At 35.5% G+C, this 16954-nt stretch overlaps 1 protein-coding gene across 2 annotated transcripts; it reads right to left on the bottom strand.

Moving 5' to 3' along the window:
* Window positions 1-1339: 1339 nt before the first annotated feature.
* Window positions 1340-4876, bottom strand: LOC136206742 (pentatricopeptide repeat-containing protein At4g20770). Of its 2 annotated transcripts, XM_065997893.1 has the most exons (3): window positions 4612-4876; window positions 4477-4519; window positions 1340-4400 (listed from the first exon to the last, which is right to left on the bottom strand). In XM_065997893.1, exon 3 carries the CDS (start codon window positions 4392-4394, stop codon window positions 2013-2015), a length of 2382 nt encoding a protein of 793 aa, XP_065853965.1. In that variant the 5' UTR covers window positions 4395-4400; window positions 4477-4519; window positions 4612-4876; the 3' UTR covers window positions 1340-2012. The 2 variants fall into 2 exon arrangements, with proteins under 2 accessions (XP_065853965.1, XP_065853972.1); XM_065997900.1 differs by lacking the exon at window positions 4477-4519.
* Window positions 4877-16954: the final 12078 nt, after the last annotated feature.

The following is a 16954-nucleotide window of genomic DNA, read 5'->3' as shown; positions in this document are numbered from 1 at the left end:
CTTCTCCTTGATCAATGCAAAATTGCCCTCTTGCGCTTCTTCCCACTTGAACCCCTCTCCCTTTCTTCAAACAGTCGGTTAAGGGTGCCACTATAGCGCTGAAATTCCGGATGAATCTTTGGTAAAAACGTTGCTAACCCGTGGAAGCTTCATATATCTTCCATATTCTTAGGAGTCTGCCAATCCCGGATGGCCCGAACCCTCTATTGATCAACCTGAATTTCATCCCCACTAACCATATATCGAAGGAAGATCAAGCTTTCTATAATAAAATCACATTTCTTGGAATTGGCATATAGTTGGTTAAACCTCGATTTATAAAGGACCCGTATTATGGGCTAACTTCGGAGCCCAAAGTGTCCGTAGAGGTTCCACCCTATAGAGACACCCACCTCTCTTCACGAAGGCCAGATGCCCGACTCTCCTAGTTCCTAGTGGACTAGATGGGTCATTTAAACCAATACTGACAACTGGCTCAGGGTTGGCGGAGATCCGACCCCTATCCCCCCATAGTGTTTCTTACACTAAGTTGGAATCCACGGCTAGTGGACGTTAATACGTCTCATTCACCACTCGCCCCCAATCCTCCTTTAAGCCTAGCCAATGTCCTATCCCAATGCTTGGGATAGCTTTGCCAATACCCGGAGATGAGTTTGCTTATGCCCAACTCTCCCCCATGACAAGGAGCTGACCCTCAACCCAGACTAATGAAGGAGTATTCTACAATATTGATCTCTTCTACTTTGACTGATAAATAAGAAATGCGAAAAATGCAGCAACACTAAGCTTAAATTTTCGACAAGACAAGACAAGTAATTTACCTCTCTATATTGAATTTTTATGGTAATAAAGTTTGAAACATTGGATCTAATATAATTGGCTTTGAGTGTTTTCTCTGCAGATGAGGGGCAGACTACTTTCTATCATTCTCCAAAATGTTGAGCTTTTACTTCATGTTGTGAGATCATATGATCTACCCTATTTCATTGTCTCAGACCATGATTTGAGAATTTTCTGATAGAATGTGCATTGAGCAGACCAAAAAAAGAAATTGTTATGATGATAATTTTTGCTGGTATACTTAGTTTTATTTATTTATGTTTACTTTTATTAGCTCCAATAATTTCTTATTATACAAGCAATAGCAACAGCTATGCGAAGGTTCTGCAAATGAAATTAAGATTCTGATGATTACAAAATCATTAGTTTAAAGAATGAACAAGTCCTTGTATAAAGTTGGATGAGTTTGAGTAGCAAGAAATAAAATGAAACTAATTTTTGTTTAAGCAATTTGTCAAATTGATCCTCCAACTTAATTCAGCTGTGGCACATCTACTCATTCATGTCATTTATCAATTTGTTAAAATTCCAACTGACATTCTTAAAAATTATCAAACTTACAACAAGAGTTCAAAAACAGATACAACTGTATATGTAACTAAAATACAATTATACAAATTTTTTTAGATGATCAAAATCTACTGACATACTTACAAATACTCATAAATATCATGCGGCTGAGCCAAATTCACTGTTTCTTTTTCTCCAAAAAGAAATCAGTTTAGGTCTTGAAATTCAAGCCAGCTTTTATCTTGCAAAGCATGTCAAAAGACTTCATCTTGCTATCTCCTTTATATAAGCACAAATCTATGAAGAGTAGTCTCGCAAAGGATGCAGCCGCACATACGACATGCGTAATGTCTCAACCGTATGTCTCAACAATGATTGATCAAATTAGCAAGAATAGAATGTTGTCTCTGACAGATGTTTCACTCAATGGAAAATGGGAACATTGTATTCAAGGTTTAAGCTATATGTTCCAAGATATTCTTGTCAAGTTTTGAAGAGGAAGCAACTCTTTGAAACTACTCAGAACCCTAGGAGTTTTGATGTAATTGCTATGGAGATGGTTCAAGTGTTTATCTTCAATCAGAATTAATCATCTTCCACTGATTCTGTATGCTGCTATGCCTTTTACCATGAAGACAATCGCCTTAAAAAGGCTTAGATCCCTACATGTTTTCAACCTTAATACCAAACAAATCCTCTGTTATCACAGGAATATCCTCCAGTTTGAACGACTCGATCCCTCTCTTATGTTCAATCCGACTATAACCTGGATCTTTAACAACTTTCTTATCAGTCATCAGCTCTCTAACACCACTTACATCATCCCATCTTCCTAAAGATGTATAGGTATTTGCTAGAAGTACATAAGGAGACGAGTTTTGGGGGTCTAATCGGATTAGTTCCTCCGCTGCCTTTTTCGCTAACCTCACATTGGAATGGAGTCTGCAAGAACTAAGCAAAACCTCCCATACAATTGGATCATCCTTGTATGGCATCTTCTCAACCAACACTTCTGCTTCATCGAATCGGCCAGCTCGAGCCAAAGCATCAATAATACATGTATAATGATCCAAAACTGGCTCCATCCCATGGTCTCGTGCCATTGAGTCAAATATTTCGACACTCTCATCAACTAATCCCGAATGACTACATGCAGTCAAAACAGCAACAAAGGTTATCTCATCAGGTTTCTCGCCTGCATCAATCATTTTTCCGTACAGATTAACAGCCTCACATCCATGCCCGTTTTGAGCATACCCGTGAATCATCTCATTCCATGTAACCGTATTTTTAATAGGCATTAAATCAAAGAATTGCTGGGCGAAATTCACTTCACCACATTTACAATACATGTCAATAAGAGCAGATCCCACATAGACATCATTCACAAATCCTTCTTTTACAATCTGTCCATGAGCCTGTCTCCCTTGAAACAACGAACACAATTTCGCACAACAGCTTAATATGGTAGTATAAGAGAACTGCGTAGGCGACAAGCCATTTTGCCGCAACTGCTGATAGTAACTCAAAGCCTTTTTGTCCATAGAATTAAAGGAAAAACCTGAAATCATCGAATTCCAACAGACAATATCTGATTCCGGCATTTTCTTGAATATGCATTCTGCTGTATCCATCTTCCCACACTTGGAATACATACCAATGAGCCCACTAGCAACATATATATCATTATGAAAGGCAGCTTTTTGTGAGGCAGCATGCACCTGTTTTCCAGCCTCCAAAAGCTCCGTCCTTGCGCACAAACTTAGTATAACGGCTGAAGTAGTTCGGTCAGGTTTTACATTTCGGAACTGCATTTCTCTGAATAGTTTTATTGCCTCCTTGTGATTAACAATCTGGAAATAACCAGATAGTATAGCATTCCATGAACTTACACTTGGACATGCCATGGAGTCAAACATTTGACGTCCAATTTCCATATCTCCAGACTTGACACATGCGGCAAGCATGTTGATATATGTGACCTCATCTGGTTCAAATCCACAAGACTCCATCCTTTGCAGATATTCTATAGCTTTTTCACTTCTGCATTTCTGACCATAGCCGGCTATCATGACATTGAAGGAGACAACACTAATTTCAGGTAAATTAGCAAAAACCCCCTCAGCACTATCCATGTCATCATTTTTTGCATACATATCTAGTAATGAATTAGATAAATGGAGATTCTTTTCGAACCCAAGTTTGACGGCAAGTCCGTGGATGAGTTTCCCAAGTGTACTACAGAACGTGCCATTATTCAGTTCATACAAAGCAGATTCTCCGCATCCTCCTCTGCTGCAAACACCCAAAACACTAGACAATGAGACACTATCAATACGAATCGCTTTCCTGCACATCAATCTAAATGCTTCCAAAGCCTCCACAATCCTATCTGCCTGCGTAAACCCGTTCATCATAGCAGTAAAGGTAACTTCATTAGGTTCATCCATGTCTTCAAAAAGTCGAATTGCATCTCTCACAAGCCTGCACTTAGCATACACGCTCAGCAAAGCGTTACTGACATACAAATTCTTGTCAAGTCCAATTTTAACAGAAAGACTATGACATCTCCTTCCACATTCCACATCCAACAATGTGGCAGATGCACTCAAAACACTAGCCAATGTGAAATGGGTAGGCACAAGACCTTCCTGAATCATTTCATCATAAACATCCAAGGCTTGTCGCTCTAACCCACCATGGACTAATGCGCTAATCAAATTGTTCCATGACACAATATTTCTCTCAGGCATTTGGGCAAACAGTTTATGTGCACCCCCAACATTTCCCGCTTTGCAATACTGAGTTAACATTGCATTCCAAGAATAGATGTTCTTTTGGGGAATTATATGAAATAAAGTGTGAGCATACTCACTGTTTTTGCATTTGAAGTAGAGCTCAATGAGGCGGTTTGAGAGGAAGGTGTCTGTGGAGAGGCCAATGCGGAAAATATAGGCATGTAGTGTCTTTCCAAATAGATGAGACTTGTTGTTAATGCAAGACTGCAAGAGATTAGCCACATAGAGGGAAGTTCTTGTTTCCATGAGATCCTGATCCAATTACAATTAGACGAACAATTAGAATTTTAATTGTATTCAAATTTGTAAATTCATTAATGTTACTCACAGAAATTGATAATTGGCTGAACTGTGGCCAGTATTAGGTTCCTCTGACATGAATGAAGCAGATCATATAACAGGAAAATTAACAAATTTGTAGCAAAAGTAGGAGTGAGTAAGAGATCGCAGAAAGCATAAATACCAGTTAAGGGAGAGTTTATTGCTCTAGTAGAAAAGCTTAGCCTTAGGTGGTAGTTTGTGCAGAGGTGAACTTCATTTCATATATTATTCCATCCCATCCCATCCCATCCCATGGTTGCTAACAGAGGAGAAGCTATTGAAATAAATCCTCCGCCCCATGTAGAACATGAACAAAACAAGTGTCTTCAAGGAGGCACCATTACCGGCTCAGGCGGCGGGTCAGTCAATTCACGGTGATTCATCGATATAGTAGTCACTAAAGTTTAATTTGTATAGTACTACTTTAACCCTTTGTTTGGAAGTTTGGAGGTTAATGAAGGGGATAGTTAAAGGAGATAATGGAAAGGGAAGGGAAGTGATGGAACGGAAAGTTAACAATTAACCTTATTTGGGAGTTTATAGGATGTAAATGAAGATAAATGTTTAATCTTGTTTGGGAGTTTAAATATGGAGGGGAATGAAGGTTAAATTTACTCTGCAGAGACAAGAAATTTTAAAAAAGTTTACGTTACTCCCATTAACCCCCAATTTGGAGGTTAGAGTTTGGAGGTTAGAGGGGTTAAACATTTAACCCCATTAACCTTCATTTACTCTCAAAAAATAACTCCCAAACAAGGTTAACTCAATACTTAACATTCCATTACTCCCACTTACTCCCATTAACCTCCTCTCAAACAATGGCTAAAGTGTAAATATAGCCCCTAAAAACTGGTAAAATTTTACAATTTTGGGTTGAATTAGTGGAGTAACAAGAAGAAATTATTAAAGCACCTAGTTCTTTTTTCTTTTTCTTTTTGTTTTTTTTTTTTTTGAAACAGATAGAAACTTTATTAAACTTCAAAATTCATGTCGTATACAATAGCATCACTGATCCAACTCGGTTCAGAAAAAAAATCGTTAGCTAAAGAACCAGCATGTCTTACCATCGTGTGAGCAGCTATATTAACTAACCGAGGAGAAAGCACCTAGTTATTTTAATATCAAATGTTTTACCAATAGATATAAAGCTGAATTTGCACCTTATACTAAACAAACATTGAGAATTCTTTTCAAATCAACAAATTAGTTCATATTATATATTATAACTACCAATTGGTATTTTTTGCATAATAATTTAGCTGAATGCTTTTAATTCTGTTAAAATGACTGACTTTTCTTTACGGGGTCCATAGGCCCATCCAATTTTTTATTTTTGCCCTTGCTTTTCCCTCTTTCTTCTTGCTTGCTTGATCCGACTTCATATTCTGAAATTCCGTACTTGGATTTTCTGTTAGAGCGAGTGTGATTGGTTTCATCTGTTTTGTCACTCAGAGCAGTAGTCAAGTTGAGTTCCTATTTTAATAATGTTGTTTTGCTGACATTTTAGAGCACCGGGATACAAGTTTTTTTTTTTTTTTTTTTTATATTCAAAAAAAAAAAAACCCACTTTTTTCAAAAAAAAAAAAAAAAAAAAAAAAAATCTAATACACTCAACTACCTCTCTATTAAACCAATTTGTATCATTTTTTACGTAGGACTCATTTGTCATAAAACTCTTACACATTCCAAATAAATTATTATTTTTTTTCCACCAAACAATTAATCAAATTATTTCATCATTCAATCTAAATAATTCCATTAATCTATTAATTGGTTAAAAAAAATAAATATCAATTATATCTATAATTATTTTGAATCGAAATAGTTAATTAAAAAATATCACAAACGATAATTTTTTATTGAAATAAAACACGAGAATACGAAACGGAATAAAATACAAGATTTAAAAAACGAGGAAATTAAAAGAGATGCTACCATTAAAAACTAATAATACAATGTAAAAAAATACAGTTAAAAAATATAATGCAAACTAACACGATTAAGGGAATACATCTGGGTATTTCTTCATGATGTAAGAGCACATAATATCATATCTTTTTTTCTGCTCTTCATTCATTCCGTATGAACCCGATTTGATAAAATCAAAATCCCGTTGCATCGCAACAACGTCATTTTGCCGTGACACTTCCTTCGCCGCTAGCATTTTTTCTTGATGCATTTTTTCAACACGAGCTAAATCATCACTGATGGCGGACGATGTTGCCTTTTGTTTGCCTTTGTCTTTAGCCGCCGCCTTCGCCGCCTCAATTCCCGGTGGTCGTTCATGTTTCTCTTCTGTTTCGGTAACCTCTTCACCTCCAACGGTTCCCCCATTCGACAGAATATAGTTCCGACATTTCGGTTCATTGCATAAAACCCGTCAACAATGGATATAGGTGAATGTCGTGTTCCACTTCGCTCGGTATAGAGACCGAGCATGTTCAACACGTTCATTATCCCATTTTCCACTTAATTGCAAATTCTGCACTTTCATAAATGAACCAACAAATCTATTGGTTTCTCTATTGATTCGTAAAAATTTATTCTTACCCTTACCGTCTGTGAGTGCTTCCGAATTTCTGGGCCTACTTTCGTTGAACATAGTGCTTATTCGAGTCCAAAACGTTCTTTCCTTTTGAGCCAAACCAACAACATTGTCTGTAGAAATTGATAAAAAAAACATTTACATAATAAGTCTTCTAGTTCATGTGTCCATTTATATTGTTTTCGCTTCTTTGTTGGCTCGGCAACAGGTTCACCGAGAAGTGATTCGTCAATCTCTTCTTCTTCGTCGTCGTCGTCTTCATCGTCAAGATCGACAGAATCCCGATTTGGCGAGTCAAGATTTGGCGACTGTGATCCAGAAAATGAACTTCTTGAACTGTTGAACGAAAGATACGGATCAGTATAACCCGAATTTTGGAGGTGATGGTTCGTCGGTTGACTATCATTATATTGGGTCATATTGGCGTAATGAACATCGGGATGGTAGAAGTTTTGAGGGTTTGGCATAAAATTACCGTAATTTTGAGGAAATCCGGGTTGCGGAGATCTCCTCATGAGAGATATTTGCATATTCGAAGTATTTCGGTTTGGCATTTGGAAAGGATTAGGGTGTTGCGAATCAGAATAACGATTTTTCTCCGAGGATTTTTTCTTGCCTTGACGTTTCTCCATACTTCTAAAGGATTTAGGTGAGTTTATTTATTGTGTAAAAGATTTGGGTGATATGAAAAAATAAAATGAATAGGTATTTATAATGAAATTTTTCAAAAAAAACATGGTTGTTAAATGTTACCGTTTATTATATCTGTTGGGTCATATCTATATTTAATTATATTTTTTACTAAATAACAAAACCAACAGATATATCACATTGATATTTTAAATATCTCCATGTGACCCATCTCTGCTGTTTCGATTTTTTTTAAAAAAATAAAATAAATAAATAAATGTCACAAAGTCCACTTTTGCGGCTGGACGCGCCTCAAGCGCGCGTGTAGCACACGCGCCAGCTAAGGCGCGATCTCAGCCGCTGATTTAAGCGTGGACCACACCTTGCACATTTACAAAAAAAAACCCACAAGTGTATCACAATTGTGATACACCTCTCTTTCTCCCTTATTTGAGACAACAGCCCACAATGACTTAATACAACAATTTGTATCAGATATAGTAAAGTAATTCAACCATTGCACAAGAGCACCCATAATGGGTGATACAAGTTTTTTGTATTATATCTAAAAAATCCACTTTGTTCAAAAAAATCTAATACACTCAACTATCTCTCCATTAAACCAATTTGTATCGCTTTTTACGTAGGACTCACTTGTCATAAAACTCTTACACATTCCAAATAAATTATTATTTCTTTCCACCTAACAATTAATCAAATTATTTCATCATTCAATCTAAATAATTCCATTAATATATAAATTGGTTAAAAAAATAAATATCAATTATATCTATAATTATTTTGACCCGAAATAGTTAATTAAAAAATATAATTAATTGTAAAAATAAAAAATATCACAAACGATAATTTTTTATTGAAATAAAACACGAGAATACGAAACGGAATAAAATACAAGATTTAAAAACGAGGAAATTAAAAGAGATACTACCATTAAAAACTAATAAAACAATGTAAAAAATTATAGTTAAAAAAATACAGTTAAAAAAATACAGTTAAAAAATACAGTTAAAAAAATACAATGCAAACTAACACGATTAAGGGAATACATCTGGGTATTTCTTAATGATGTAAGAGCACATAATATCATATCTTTTATTCTGCTCTTCATTTATTCCGTCTGAACCCGATTTGATAAAATCAAAATCTCGTTGCATCGCAACAACGTCATTTTGTTGTGACACTTCCTTTGCCGCTAGCATTTTTTCTTGATGCATTTTTTCAACACGAGCTAAATCATCACTGATGGTGGACGATGTTGCCTTTTGTTTGCCTTTGTCTTTAGCCGCCGCCTTCGCCGCCTTAATTCCCGATGGTCGTTCATGTTTCTCTTCTGTTTCGGCAACCTCTTCACCTCCAATGACTCCCCCATTCGACAGAATATAGTTCCGCCATTTAGGTTCATTGCATAAAACCCACCAACAATGGATATATGTGAATGCCGTGTTCCACTTCGCTCGGTATAGAGACCGAGCATGTTCAACGCGTTCATTATCCCCTTTTCCACTTAATTGCAAATTCTGCACTTTCATAAATGAACCAACAAATCTATTGGTTTCTCTACTGATTCGTAAAAATTTATTCTTATCTTACCGCCTGTGAGTGCTTCCGAATTTCTAGGCCTACTTTCGTTGAACATAGTGCTTATTCGAGTCCAGAACGATCTTTCCTTTTGAGCCGAACCAACAACATTGTCTGTAGAAATTGATAAAAAACATTTACATAATAAGTCTTCTAGTTCATGTGTCCATTTATACTGTTTTCGCTTCTTTGTTGGCTCGGCAACAGGTTCATCGAGAAGTGATTCGTCAATCTCTTCTTCTTCGTCGTCGTCGTCTTCATCGTCAAGATTCACAGAATCCCGATTTGGCGAGTCAAGATTTAACGACTGTGATCCGGAAAATGAACTTCTTGAACTGTTGAATGAAAGATACGGATCAGTATAACCCGAATTTTGGAGGTGATGGTTCCTCGGTTGACTATCGTTATATTGGGTCATATTGGCGTAATGAACATCGGGATGGTTGAAGTTTTGAGGGTTTGGCATAAAATTACCGTAATTTTGAGGAAATCCGGGTTGCGGAGATCTCCTAATGGGAGATATTTGCATATTCAAAGTATTTCGGTTTGGCATTTGGAAAGGATTAGGGTGTTGCGAATCAGAATAACGATTTTTCTCCGAGGATTTTTTATTGCCTTGAGGTTTCTCCATACTTCTAAAGGATTTAGGTGAGTTTATTTGTTGTGTAAAATATTTGGGTGATATGAAAAAATAAAATGAATAGGTATTTATAATGAAATTTTTTTAAAAAAACATGATTGTTAAATGTTACCGTTTATTATATCCGTTGGGTCATATATATATATAATTATATTTTTTACTAAATAACAAAACCAACAGATATATCACATTGATATTTTAAATATCTCCATGTGACCCATCTCCGCTGTTTCGAATTTTTTAAAAAAAATAAATAAATAAATAAATAAATGTCACAAAGTCCACTTTTGCGGCTGGACGCGCCTCAAGCGCGCGTGTAGCACACGCGCCAGCTGAGGCGCGATCTCAGTCGCTGATTTAAACGTGGACCACACCTTGTACATTTATAAAAAAAAACCCACAAGTATATCACAATTGTGATACACCTCTCTTTCTCCCTTATTTGAGACAACAGCCCACAATGGCTTCATACAACAATTTGTATTAGATATAGCAAAGTAATTCAACCATTGCACAAGAGCACCCACAATGGGTGATACAAGTTTTTTGTATTATATCCAAAAAAATCCACTTTTTTCAAAAAAATCTAATACACTCAACTACCTCTCCATTAAACCAATTTGTATCGCTTTTTATGTAGGACCCACTTGTCATAAAACTCTTACACATTCCAAATAAATTATTATTTCTTTCCACCAAACAATTAATCAAATTATTTCATCATTCAATCTAAATAATTCCATTAATCTATAAATTGGTTAAAAAAATAAATATCAATTATATCTATAATTATTTTGAACCGAAATAATTAATTAAAAAATATAATTAATTGTAAAAATAAAATATATCATAAACGATAATTTTTTATTGAAATAAAACACGAGAATACGAAACGGAATAAAATACAAGATTTAAAAACGAGGAAATTAAAAGAGATGCTACCATTATAAACTAATAATACAATGTAAAAAAATATAGTTAAAAAAATACAGTTAAAAAAATACAGTTAAAAAAATACAATGCAAACTAACACGATTAAGGGAATACATCTGGGTATTTCTTCATGATGTAAGAGCACATAATATCATATCTTTTTTTCTGCTCTTCATTCATTCCGTCTGAACCCGATTTGATAAAATCAAAATCTCGTTGCATCGCAACAACGTCATTTTGTCGTGACACATCCTTCGCCGCTAGCATTTTTTCTTGATGCATTTTTTCAACACGAGCTAAATCATCACTGATGGCGGACGATGTTGCCTTTTGTTTGCCTTTGTCTTTAGTCGCCGCCTTCGCCGCCTTAATTCCCGATGGTCGTTCATGTTTCTCTTTTGTTTCGGCAACCTCTTCACCTCCAACGGTTCCCCCATTCGACAGAATATAGTTCCGCCATTTAGGTTCATTGCATAAAACCCGCCAATAATGGATATAGGTGAATGTCGTGTTCCACTTCGCTCGGTATAGAGACCGAGCATGTTCAACGCGTTCATTATCCCCTTTTCCACTTAATTGCAAATTCTGCACTTTCATAAATGAACCGACAAATCTATTGGTTTCTCTACTGATTCGTAAAAATTTATTCTTACCCTTACCGACTGTGAGTGCTTCTGAATTTCTGGACCTACTTTCGTTGAACATAGTGCTTATTCGAGTCCAGAACGTTCTTTCCTTTTGAGCCGAACCAACAACATTGTCTGTAGAAATTGATAAAAAAATATTTACATAATAAGTCTTCTAGTTCATGTGTCCATTTATACTGTTTTCGCTTCTTTGTTGGCTCGGCAACAGGTTCATCGAGAAGTGATTCGTCAATCTCTTCTTCTTCGTCGTCGTCGGCTTCATCGTCAAGATCGACAGAATCCCGATTTGGCGAGTCAAGATTTGGCGACTGTGATCCGGAAAATGAACTTCTTGAACTGTTCAATGAAAGATACGGATCAGTATAACCCGAATTTTGGAGGTGATGGTTCCTCGGTTGACTATCGTTATATTGGGTCATATTGGCGTAATGAACATCGGGATGGTAGAAGTTTTGAGGGTTTGGCATAAAATTACCGTAATTTTGAGGAAATCCGGGTTGCGGAGATCTCCTAATGGGAGATATTTGTATAATCGAAGTATTTCGGTTTGGCATTTGGAAAGGATTAGGGTGTTGCGAATCAGAATAACTATTTTTCTCCGAGGATTTTTTCTTGCCTTGACGTTTTTCCATACTTCTAAAGGATTTAGGTGAGTTTATTTGTTGTGTAAAAGATTTGGGTGATATGAAAAAATAAAATGAATAGGTATTTATAATGAAATTTTTCAAAAAAAATAAGGTTGTTAAATGTTACCGTTTATTATATCCGTTGGGTCATATGTATATTTAATTATATTTTTTACTAAATAACAAAACCAACGGATATATCACCTTGATATTTTAAATATCATCGTGTGACCCATCTCTGCTATTTCGAATTTAAAAAAAATAAATAAAAATAAATAAATGTCACAAAATCCACTTTTGCGGCTGGATGCGCCTCAAGCGCGCGTGTAGCACACGCGCCAGCTGAGGCGCGATCTCAGCCGCTGATTTAAGCGTGGACAACACCTTGCATATTTACAAAAAAAAAAACCCCACAAGTGTATCACAATTGTGATACACCTCTCTTTCTCCCTTATTTGAGACAACAGCCTACAATGGCTTAATACAACAATTTGTATTAGATATAGCAAAGTAATTCAACCATTGCACAAGAGCACCCACAATGGGTGATACAAGTTTTTTGTATTATATTCAAAAAAACCCACTTTTTTCAAAAAAATCTAATATACTCAACTACCTCTCCATTAAACCAATTTGTATCGCTTTTTACGTAGGACCCACTTGTCATAAAACTCTTACACATTCCAAATAAATTATTATTTCTTTCCACCAAAAAAATTAATAAAATTATTTCATCATTCAATCTAAATAATTCCATTAATCTATAAATTGGTTAAAAAAATAAATATCAATTATATATATAATTATTTTGAACCGAAATAATTAATTAAAAAATATAATTAATTGTAAAAATAAAAAATATCACAAACGATAATTTTTTATTGAAATAAAACACGAGAATACGAAACGGAATAAAATACAAGATTTAAAAACGAGGAAATTAAAAGAGATGCTACCATTAAAAACTAATAATACAATGTAAAAAAATATAGTTAAAAAAATACAGTTAAAAAAATACAGTTAAAAAAATACAATGCAAACTAACACGATTAAGGGAATACATCTGGGTATTTCTTCATGATATAAGAGCACATAATATCATATCTTTTTTTCTGCTCTTCATTCATTCCGTCTGAACCCGATTTGATAAAATCAAAATCTCGTTGCATCGCAACAACGTCATTTTGTCGTGACACTTCCTTCGCCGCTAGCATTTTTTCTTGATGCATGTTTTTCAACACGAGCTAAATCATCACTGATGGTGGACGATGTTGCCTTTTGTTTGCCTTTATCTTTAGTCGCCGCCTTCTCCGCCTTAATTGCCGGTGGTCGTTCATGTTTCTCTTCTGTTTCGGCAACCTCTTCACCTCCAACGGTTCCCCCATTCGACAGAATATAGTTCTGCCATTTAGGTTCATTGCATAAAACCCGCAAACAATGGATATAGGTGAATGCCGTGTTCCACTTCGCTCGGTATAGAGACCAAGCATGTTCAACGCGTTCATTATCCCCTTTTCCACTTAATTGCAAATTCTGCACTTTCATAAATGAACCAACAAATCTATTGGTTTCTCTAGTGATTCGTAAAAATTTATTCTTACCCTTACCGACTGTGAGTGCTTCCGAATTTCTGGGCCTACTTTCGTTGAACATAGTGCTTATTCGAGTCCAGAACGTTCTTTCCTTTTGAGCCGAACCAATAACATTGTCTGTAGAAATTGATAAAAAAACATTTACATAATAAGTCTTCTAGTTTATGTGTCCATTTATACTGTTTTCGCTTCTTTGTTGGCTCGGCAACAGGTTCATCGAGAAGTGATTCGTCAATCTCTTCTTCTTCGTCGTCGTCGTCTTCATCGTCAAGATCGACAGAATCCCGATTTGGCGAGTCAAGATTTGGCGACTGTGATCCGGAAAATGAACTTCTTGAACTGTTGAATGAAAGATACGGATCAGTATAACCCGAATTTTAGAGGTGATGGTTCCTCGGTTGACTATCGTTATATTGGGTCATATTGGCGTAATGAACATCGGGATGGTAGAAGTTTTGAGGGTTTGGCATAAAATTTCCGTAATTTTGAGGAAATCTGGGTTGCGGAGATCTCCTCATAGGAGATATTTGCATATTCGAAGTTTTTCGGTTTGGCATTTGGAAAGGATTAGGGTGTTGCGAATCAGAATAACTATTTTTCTCCGAGGATTTTTTCTTGCCTTGACGTTTCTCCATACTTCTAAAGGATTTAGGTGAGTTTATTTGTTGTGTAAAAGATTTGGGTGATATGAAAAAATAAAATGAATAGGTATTTATAATGAAATTTTTCAAAAAAAACATGGTTGTTAAATGTTACCGTTTATTATATCCGTTGGGTCATATGTATATTTAATTATATTTTTTACTAAATAACAAAACCAACGGATATATCACATTGATATTTTAAATATCTCCATGTGACCCATCTCTGCTGTTTCGAATTTTAAAAAAAAAAAAATAAATAAATAAATGTCACAAAGTCCACTTTTGTAGCTGGACGCGCCTCAAGCGCGCGTGTAGCACACGCGCCAGCTGAGGCGCGATCTCAGCCGCTGATTTAAGCGTGGACCACACCTTGCACATTTACAAAAAAAACCTCACAATTGTGATACACATCTCTTTCTCCCTTATTTGAGACAACAGCCCACAATGGCTTAATACAACAATTTGTATCAGATATAGTAAAGTAATTCAACCATTGCACAAGAGCACCCACAATGGGTGATACAAGTTTTTTGTATTATATCTAAAAAATCCACTTTTTTCAAAAAAATCTAATACACTCAACTATCTCTCTATTAAACCAATTTGTATCGCTTTTTACGTAGGACTCACTTGTCATAAAACTTTTACACATTCCAAATGAATTATTATTTCTCTCCACCAAACAATTAATCAAATTATTTCATCATTCAATCTAAATAATTCCATTAATCTATAAATTGGTTAAAAAAATAAATATCAATTATATCTATAATTATTTTGAACCGAAATAATTAATTAAAAAAAAATAATTAATTGTAAAAATAAAAAATATCACAAACGATAATTTTTTATTGAAATAAAACACGAGAATACGAAACGGAATAAAATACATGATTTAAAAACGAGGAAATTAAAAGAGATGCTACCATTAAAAACTAATAATACAATGTAAAAAAATATAGTTAAAAAAATACAGTTAAAAAAATACAATGCAAACTAACACGATTAAGGGAATACATCTGGGTATTTCTTCATGATGTAAGAGCACATAATATCATATCTTTTTTTCTGCTCTTCATTCATTCCGTCTGAACCCGATTTGATAAAATCAAAATCTCGTTGCATCGCAACAACGTCATTTTGTCGTGACACTTCCTTCGTCGCTAGCATTTTTTCTTGATGCATTTTTTCAACAGGAGCTAAATCATCACTGATGGTGGACGATGTTGCCTTTTGTTTGCCTTTGTCTTTAGCCGCCGCCTTCGCCGCCTTAATTTCCGGTGGTCGTTCATGTTTCTCTTCTGTTTCGGCAACCTCTTCACCTCCAACGGTTCCCCCATTCGACAGAATATAGTTCCGCCATTTAGGTTCATTGCATAAAACCCGCCAACAATGGATATAGGTGAATGTCATGTTCCACTTCGCTCGGTATAGAGACCGAGCATGTTCAACACGTTCATTATCCCATATTCCACTTAATTGCAAATTCTGCACTTTCATAAATGAACCAACAAATCTATTGGTTTCTCTACTGATTCGTAAAAATTTATTCTTACCCTTACCGCCTGTGAGTGCTTTCGAATTTCTGGGCGTACTTTCGTTGAACATAGTGCTTATTCGAGTCCAGAACGTTCTTTCCTTTTGAGCCGAACCAACAACATTGTCTGTAGAAATTGATAAAAAATATTTACATAATAAGTCTTCTAGTTCATGTGTCCATTTATACTGTTTTCGCTTCTTTTGTTGGCTCGGCAACATGTTCATCGAGAAGTGATTCGTCAATCTATTCTTCTTCGTCGTCGTCGTCTTCATCGTCAAGATCGACATAATCCCGATTTGGCGAGTCAAGATTTGGCGACTGTGATCCGGAAAATGAACTTCTTGAACTGTTGAATGAAAGATACGGATCAGTATAACCCGAATTTTAGAGGTGATGGTTCATCGGTTGACTATCGTTATATTGGGTCATATTGGCGTAATGAACATCAGGATGGTAGAAGTTTTGAGGGTTTGGCATAAAATTACCGTAATTTTGAGGAAATCCGGGTTGCGGAGATCTCCTCATGGGAGATATTTGCATATTCGAAGTATTTCGGTTTGGCATTTGGAAAGGATTAGGGTGTTGCGAATCAGAATAACGATTTTTCTCCGATGATTTTTTCTTGCCTTGACGTTTCTCCATACTTCTAAAGGATTTAGGTGAGTTTATTTGTTGTGTAAAAGATTTGGGTGATATGAAAAAATAAAATGAATAGGTATTTATAATGAAATTTTTCAAAAAAACATGATTGTTAAATGTTACCGTTTATTATATCCGTTGGGTCATATATATATTTAATTATATTGTTTACTAAATAACAAAACCAACGGATATATCACATTGATATTTTAAATATCTCCATGTGACCCATCTCTGCTGTTTCGAATTTTTTTAAAAAAATAAAATAAATAAATAAATGTGACAAAGTCCACTTTTGCGGATGGACGCGCCTCAAGCGCGCATGTAGCACACGCGCCAGCTGAGGCGCGATCTCAGCCGCTGATTTAAGCGTGGACCACACCTTGCACATTTACAAAAAAAAAACCTCACAAATGTATCACAATTATGATACACATCTCTTTCTCCCTT

The sequence above is a fragment of the Euphorbia lathyris genome, chromosome 1 (genome assembly GCF_963576675.1).
Source record: "Euphorbia lathyris chromosome 1, ddEupLath1.1, whole genome shotgun sequence".
Lineage (NCBI taxonomy): Eukaryota > Viridiplantae > Streptophyta > Magnoliopsida > Malpighiales > Euphorbiaceae > Euphorbia > Euphorbia lathyris.
Note: the sequence above shows the minus strand (reverse complement) of the source record. Positions and strands in the feature narration are given on the sequence as shown.